Source organism: Homarus americanus, unplaced genomic scaffold (genome assembly GCF_018991925.1).
Source record: "Homarus americanus isolate GMGI-L3 unplaced genomic scaffold, GMGI_Hamer_2.0 scaffold19826, whole genome shotgun sequence".
Classification (NCBI taxonomy): Eukaryota; Metazoa; Arthropoda; class Malacostraca; order Decapoda; family Nephropidae; genus Homarus; species Homarus americanus.
The window spans coordinates 8,302-16,340 of NW_024736374.1; the positions used below are offsets into that span (position 1 = coordinate 8,302).

The 8,039-nt window shown below is 59.0% G+C and overlaps 1 protein-coding gene across 1 annotated transcript; it reads left to right on the plus strand.

Annotated features, from left to right (window-relative positions):
- Window positions 1–2,033: 2,033 nt before the first annotated feature.
- LOC121872160 lies at window positions 2,034–4,647 on the plus strand. Its single transcript, XM_042374838.1, has 3 exons — window positions 2,034–2,090; window positions 3,959–4,024; window positions 4,282–4,647. The coding sequence occupies exons 1-3, from the start codon at window positions 2,034–2,036 to the stop codon at window positions 4,645–4,647; spliced, it is 489 nt and encodes a 162-aa protein (XP_042230772.1).
- The last annotated feature ends 3,392 nt before the right edge of the window (window positions 4,648–8,039 follow it).

Consider the following 8,039-nt stretch of genomic DNA (forward strand, 5'->3'; position numbering starts at 1 on the left):
GTGGTGACCGTGGGGAGGTGATTTTGCATGCGCAGCAGCAGCAGGTGGTAGGACTGTGAGAGATGACCTGCATTTGCAATGGCAGCAGGTGTGGGTGACCGGTGGGGAGGTAATGCGGGCGAAACAGCAGCAGCAGGTGAGCAGGTGACTGTGGAGGTGATCAGCAGCAGCAGTAGGGACTGTGGGTGAGATGATTCTGTATTTGCAATGGCAGCAGGCAGGTGGTGGTGACTGGGGAGGTAACAGATGCAAGGAAACGCAGCAGCAGGTGGTGGTGACTGTGGGGAGGTGATTTTGCAGTGCAGCAGCAGTAGGTAGGGGATCAGGGTGAGATGACCTGTATTTGCAATGGCAGCAGGTGGTGGAGGTGACTGTGGGGGAGGTGTTCCCAGGCAACAGCCATGCAGAAGGGTGGTGGTGACCGATAGGTGATCTGCATGCACAGCAGCAGCAGGTAGTGACACTGCAGGTGAGATGATCTCTGTATTTGCAAATGGCAGCAGCAGGCAGGTGATCGGAGGTGTTTCAGGCAACAGCCGCAGCAGCAGGTGGTGGTGACTGTGGGGAGGTGATTTGTATGTACAGCAGCAGCAGGTGGTAGTGTGATCAGGTGAGATGACTTGCATTTGCAATGCGCAGCAGGTGGTGATGGTGACTGTGGGGAGGTGATTTTGAGGGCTACAGCCGCAGCAGCAGGTGGTGACGTGGGGGAGGGTGATCTTGCATGCAACAGCAGCAGCAGGTGGTAGTGACTGTGGGTGAGATGATCTGTATTTGCAATGCAGCAGCAGGTGGTGGAGACCGTGGGGAGGTGATCTGCGCAGCAGCGCGGTGGTGGGATCAGGCGAGATGATTCTGTATTGCAACGGCAGGCGGTGGCAGGGATCAGGGGAGGTAAGCCCAGGCACAAGCCGCAGCAGCAGGTGGTGGTGAACGGGGAGGCTGATCAGCGTGCAGCAGCAGCAGCAGGTAGTGACCGTGGGTGAGATGACCTGTATTTGCAATGGCAGCAGGTGGTGGTGATCAGGGGAGGAAACCCAGCGCGAAAGCGCAGGTGACTGGGGGAGGTGACTATGTGCAGCAGCAGGTGGTAGTGACCGTGTGAGATGATCTGGCCTGCAATGGCAGCAGGGTGGTGATCAGGGGCAGAAAGCCCAGCAGCAGGCGGTGACCGAGTGGCCAGGCGCAACAGCGCAGCAGGTGGTAGTGACCGTAGGCGTGAGATGACCCCACACGAAGCAGCAGGTGGTGGTGACTGTGGGGAGGTGTTTGAACAGCAAAGCAGGTGGTATGAGGGGAGGTGATTTTGCGCAGCAGCAGGTGGGATCAGGAGATGATTCTGCATTTGGTAATGCGGTGGTGGTGACCGGGGAGGTGACCAGCAGCCGCAGCAGCGTGACTGGGGAGGTGATCGCACAGCACAGCAGGTAGTGACTGTGGGTGAGAGATGATCTGTATCTGCAACGGCAGCAGGTGGTGACCGTGGGCAGCAGCCAAGGCGCAACAGCCGCAGCAGGTGAAGGGATCAGGAGACCAGCAGCAGGTGATCAGGCGAGATGACCCTGCATTTGCACGGCAGCAGTGGTGGTCGTGACACACCACACAAACCAACCCAAGTAGGTGGAATGGGTGAGACATTCCGCATTTGCAATGGCAGCAGGCGGTGGGCGACTCTGGGGAGGCGTCCCCAGGCTGCAACACATGCGCGAACGCGAGGTGATCTAGCGCGCAGCGTAGCGGTGAGTGACATAAGCAGATGATCCATATCTGCAACGGCAGCAGGTGGTGGGTGACTGCGCCGGCAGGTGCATACCAGGCATCCGCCGCAGCAGCAACGTGCGCATAACGGCTGGAACCGTGACGGGAGGTGAACGGTTGGCAACAGCAACAGTAGGTGGTACGTGACATCCACGTGCGGTGACTGAAAACCCAGCGGCATCAGGGTAACGCGCAGCAGCAGCAGGTAGGGATCAAGACAGGTATTTACAACGGCAGCCAGCAGCGGTAGGTGAACTGTGGGGAGGTGATCCAGCATGCTAACAGCCCAAGCAGCAGGCAGTGACCGTGGGGAGCATCGATCTCAGCATCAAGTAACCACGAACAACCGCAGGTGGTGGTGGTGACCGTGGGGAGGAGCCCAGGCACGCAGCAGCAGGTGGTGAACCGTGTGAGGACGGTGGCGCGCAGGTGGACGTGTGATGATCACGGCAATGCAGCGCAGGTGCGGCAGGTGCAATGCAGCAGTGCGTGAACTGGGGAGGACTTTTGCGCGCGCGGTGTGGTGGACGCGCAGACCGCAGGTGGTGGTGGTGACCGTGGGGAGGTGTCTTCGCGTTTCGCGCAGTGCGTGAGCGACCAGGCGGCGGCGGCGCAGGCGACCAGGTGAGATGATTCTTGCACGCGCGGTAATGGCAGGTGGTGGCAGAAACGCGAAAGCCTGCGCGCAACAGCGCAGCAGCAGGTGCAGCATTCGTGCGCAGCAGCGGCGGCAGACGAACCGCATTTGCAATGGCGGCAGGTGATGGTGCACGGGGAGAAAGTTTTGCGCGGTAGTGCGTGTGTGGCGCGACCAGATGTACAGCAGCAGCAATAACAATAACAATGCAGCAGGCGGCAGCGACGGCAGGCGGCGGTGGGCCAGGGGAGTTGAATGCGCGGCGTGCAGCAGCAGGTGGTATCGTGGGTAAATGACCGAAGAGATGGAAAGATGCAGCAGCAGCAACACACAGAGATGCAGGAGAAGATGGACGTGTATGACTTGCAGTAATGGCAACAGGTAGAGGAACAAGACTGTAGGCAGCAGCAGGTGGGGATCACAGAAGGACTAGTAGAAAAGAAAAATAAATAACAAGACAAGTCAACAACAACAATAACAATAACAATAACAATAACAATACTGAAGCAGCAGCAGCAGTGCAGCAGGTATGTGAAATTGTGAGGAGCACTGGAGGCAGCAGCAACAGTCGTGGTGTGGATTGGGGGAGGGAGCGATTGCAGGCAGCAGTGCAGGTGGGTGGTGGTGGGACAGGGAGGATTTTGTGCAGGAGCAGATGGTGGTGGTGGACTGGGAGCGATTCTGTAGGCAAAGGTGGTGAAGGATCGTAAGATGATTCTGCAGACAGCAGGTGGTAGTGGTGACTGTGGTGAGCTGGATTCTGCAGGTAACAGCAGCAGCAGCAGCAGCAGCAACAACAAATGGCGAGCAAGCAGGTGGCGGTAGTGTATTGTGGGGATGCTGACGCGCAGGTGCAGCAGCAGCAGCAGGTGGTGATGGTGAACGTGAGGAGCGATTCTGCAGGCAGCAGCGCAGGTCGTGGTGGTGATTGGGGGAGTGAGCGATTTCTGCAAAGGCAGCAGCAGCAGGTGGTGGTAGTGCACGCAGGAGCGATCGTGGTGGCAGCAGCGCGGTTGTGTGGTGGGACGGGGGCAGCGATTCTGTAGCAGTATAACAACAACTGCAGCAGCAGCAGCAGCAGCAGCAGCAGCAGCAGCAGCAGCAGCAGCAGGCGTGGCGGCGGCCTGTGGGGAGCTGATTCCGTAGGGTGCAGCTGGCGTGGTGGTGGTGACCGCGGGGAGGTGATCCTGCAGTGCAGCATGTGTGTGGTGACTGGGGAGCGATCTGCAGGCCACATCAGCAACAGGTGGTGGTGGTTGACTGTGGTGAGCTGACTGGTGATGGCAGCAGCAGCAGGTGTGGTGACTGTAGAAAGCGATCAGGCAGCAGCAACAGTATCAACAATAACAATAAATAAATACCAACAAATAACAAATAAATGTCAGCATGAAGCAGCAGCAAGGCAGGTGTGGAGACTGTGGAGCGATTGCAGAGACAGCAGCAGCAGGTGATGGTAGTAGACTGTGGGAGTGATTCTGCAGATGGATGAGATCAGGATCAGAGCTGATCGCAGACGCGCGTTATGCGTGAGATGCAGTGTGACCGTGGGGAGTTGATCTGCAGCAGCAGCAGCAGCAGGTGACGGGGGAGCGATCGGTGGCGCAGCAGCAGCAGCAGCAGCAACACTGGGTCAGTTAAAAGCGCAAGCGCGGCAGGCGTGGCGGCGGCCTGTGGGAGAGCGATCGCAGCAGCAGCAGGTGGCAGATGGTGGTTCGTGGGGAGCGATCGTAGCTGCAGAAGAAAGGCAACAGGTGGTGGGTGGTTGATCAGATGCTGCAGGTGCAGCAGCAGGTGGTGGTGATGGTGGTCTGCGGGGAGCGATCGCACCGCAAGCATCAGCCAACAGGTGGTGCGGCTGACCGTGGGGAGCTGATTCTGCGCACAAGCGCAGTGAGGCGGCAGGTGACCGGGGAGCGATCTCAGGGCGCAGCAGCAGATGCAGCAGGACCGTGGTGAGCGATTCTGCAGCCGCAGCATCAGGGCAAACAGAGCGACGGCAGAGGATGCAGCAGGCAGCAACAACAAAACACCAGCAGGCGCAGAAGGTGGCCCGTGGAGAGCGACTGCACGCAGCACAAGCGGTGGTGGTGGTACGTGGAAGAGCGATGCCAGACAGCAGCAGCAGCAACAGCAGCATCAGGCGGTGGTTGACCGTAGAAGCGATTTCTGAAGCAGCACACAACAGCAGCGAAGAAGGTGATAGTGATGCCGCAGGAGCAGCACAACAGGCGCAGCAGGCAGAATGTAACTGACTGCAGCAGCAGGGTAGTGACTGGGGAGCGATCGCAGGCACCGAACAAAACAACAACAACAAGAGCAGCATCAGGTGGTGGCAGCGACCCTGTGAGCTGATCCTGACAGCAGCAAGGCATGCAGCAGCGACCAGAGCGATTCACAAAAAGACAGCAGCAGGTGGCGACTGTGAGAGCGACTCAGCACAACAACAACAACAACACAAGCAGCAGCAGGGTACCAGGGACGAGCGACTGCAGGTGCAGCACAGGTGGTGGTGACGGGCAAAGATTCTCAGGTGCAGCAAAACAACAACAAAAACACAAGCAGCACAAGGTGACTGTGGGACGATTCGCAGGCAGGTAGGTAATACTGTGAAAGGACGATACTGCAGCAGCAGCAGGTGGAGAGGACTGTGGTGATGCAGGTGCACAAACAGGTGACTGTGGGAGAGATGATTCATGCAGCAGCAACAGCAAGATGGTGGATGGTGACTCAGGGGAGCGATTTTATGCAGCAACAGCAGGCGGTGGTGACTGCCGGGGAGGTGATCTCAGGCGCAGTCAGCAAGCAGGTGGTGGTGGTGACCGGGGGAAGCGACCTGCATGCGCAGCAGCAGGTGGTGGTGACCGTGGGTAGTGGATCCTGGCCAGCAGCCGCAGGAGCGGTGGGTGGACCGTGGGGAGCGATTTCAGCAGCAGCAAACAACACAGCAGAAGCAGCAAATAGTGATGCCGTGGGGTGACTGAGCAGCAGCAGCAGGTGATGGTGGATCAGGGGAGCGATTTGTAGAAGCATCAGCAACAGCAGGTGGTATGAAGGACTGCCGGTGAGGCTATGCAATGCACAGAAGGTGGTGGTGGTGACCGGGGGAGCTGGAGGCAGGTGGTGGTGGGGAGCGATCACGAGCAGCAACAGCAGGTGGGTGGTGGATCGTGGGTGATGGGCCTGAGCAGCAGCAGGAGATGGTGGGACCGGTGGAAGCGATTTGCAGCAGCAGCAGGATGGTACTGGTGAGGGGAGGGGACGCACAGGTCAGGCAGGTAACAGGGACAGGGGAGGCGATCTCAGTGCGCAGCAAGCAGCAGGTGGTGGTGGTGACTGTGGGGAGCGATCTCTTGCAGGCAGCAGCAACAGCAGGTGGTGGTGGTGTGTGATTATGGGGGAGGACTGCAGGTGACAGAAGGTGGTGGACTGTGGGGAGCTGGCCTGCAGGTGCAGCAGGTGGTGAAGGGAATGGGGAGCGATATCCGCAGCAGCAGGAGCAGCAGGTTGCGGTGGTACTGCGGTGTGAAAGGATTTGCAGCAGCAGCAGTATCAGCACAGCAACAACAACAACAACAACAAAATAAGAGCAGCAAGCAGGTGGTGGGTGAAAAATAAGCCGGGTTATCTGTGCAGCAGCAGGTGGTGGGACTGGGGAGCATTCTGTAGGTGCAGAAGCGAAAGCAAAACAACATAAGCAGCAGGTGTGGGAACAATGGGGAGTTGACTTGCAGGCAGCAGCAGGTGTGTGCACTGGGAGCGATCCATGCAGGAAACAGCCAACAAACAGCTTAAGCAGCGGCGGCGGTGGTGGTAGCGGACCGGGAAGTTGATCCTGCGGGCGCAGCAGCAGGTCGCGGTGACCGTGTGGAGTTGATTCTGCGCAGCAGCCGAAAGCAAAATACGGGCCAGCAGCAGCAGGCGGTGGTGGCAGTGATCAGGGGCAGCGATTCTGGACAGCAGCAGCAGGTGATGCAGTGATCAGAGCGATCGCAAAAAGCAGGAGCAGGCGGTGGTAGTGACTTTGGGGAGCGATTTTGCAGCAGCAGCAACAACAGCAGCAGCAGCAGCAGCAGCAGCAGCACCAGCAGGTGGGTCGTGGCGGCGGTCGTGGGAGCGATTCTGCAGGTGCAGAAGCAGGTGGCCAGGGGAGTTACTTGCAGCCGCAGCATCAGCAACAGGTGGTGGTGAAGCGATCGTGGGAGCGATCTGCAGGACAGCAGGACAGCAGCAGGTGGTGGTGGGATGGGGAGCTGATCCTGCGCAGGCGGCAGCAGCAGCAGGTGGTGGTGACCATGGTGAGTGATCCTGCAGCAGCAGCAGCCGAAAGCAAAACAACACAGAGCAGCAGCAGCAGGTGGTGGTAGGTGACTGGGTAGTCGATTCTGGAGATGCAGCAGCAGCAGGTGATGGTAGGGGGAGTGACTGCAGGTGCAGCAGCAGCAGCAGCAGCAGCAGCAGCAGCAGCAGGCGTGGCGGCGGCCTGCGGGGAGTGATCTACAGGTGCAGAAGCAGGTGGTGGTGGGCTCGTGGGAAGCGATCTGTAGCGCATCAGCAACAGGTGGTGGTTGACTGTGGTGAGCGATTCTGTAGGCAGCAGGTCGCGCAGCGGGTGCTGGGGAGCGACCTGTATTTGCAATGGCAGCAGGTGTGATGGTGACTGTGGGGGAGAGACTTTGTAGGCACAGCCGCAGCAGCAGGTGGTGGTGGACTGTGGGGAGGTGACGGTTCAAAGCAGCAGCAGTAGGTGGTGGTAGTGAACTGTGGGTGAGATGATTCTGTATTTGCAATGGCAGCAGGGGTGCAGATGGTGACTGTGTGGGAGGTGATCTTGCAGGCAAAAACGCAGCCGCAGGTGGTGGTAGTGACGTGGGGAGGTGATTCTGCAGCAGTGCAGCAGCCACAGCAGGATGGTGGTGGGTGGGGACCAGGGGAGCTGGATTCTGCAAGCACAGCAGGATGGCGGTGGTGACTGGGGGAGCGATCAGGAGCAGCAGCAGCAGCCAGCAGGATGGGTGGTGGTGGACTGGGGGAGCGGACGGTGCGGTGCAGCAGCAACAGCAGCAGGTGGTGGTGACTCGGGGGAGGTGATCTGCAGTGGCAGCAGCATGTGGTGGTGGTGGACTGTGGGGAGGTGACCTGCAGGCAAAAGCAAGCAGCTGCAGGTGACTGTGGGTGAGCCGATTCCTGGAGGTGTAGCCTGCAGAGTGGTGGTGACTGGGGGAGCGATTCTGTGCAGCAGCAACAACAGCAGGAGCAACAGGTGATGGTGGTGACTGTGGGGAGGTGATCTGCAGGCAGCAGCAGCAAGCATGGTGGTGACTGTGGTGAGCGATTCTGTAAGGTGCAGCAGCAGCAGCAGGTGGTGGTGACTGTGGTGAGCGATTTCAGGTGCAGCAGCAGCAGCAGCAACAGCAATAACAACAACAATGAATAAAACAACAGCTACAACAACAACAAATACAAGCGGCAAAGAACAGGTGTGGTAGCAGATCAGGGGGAGCGATTCTGTGCAGCCGCAGCAGGTGATGGTAGTGACTGGTGGGGAGCGATTCAGGCAGCCGCAGCAGCAGGTGGTAGTGGATCCTTGGGGAGCTGATCTGCAGGCAGCCGCAGCAGCAGGTGGTGGTAGCGGACTTTGGGAGCG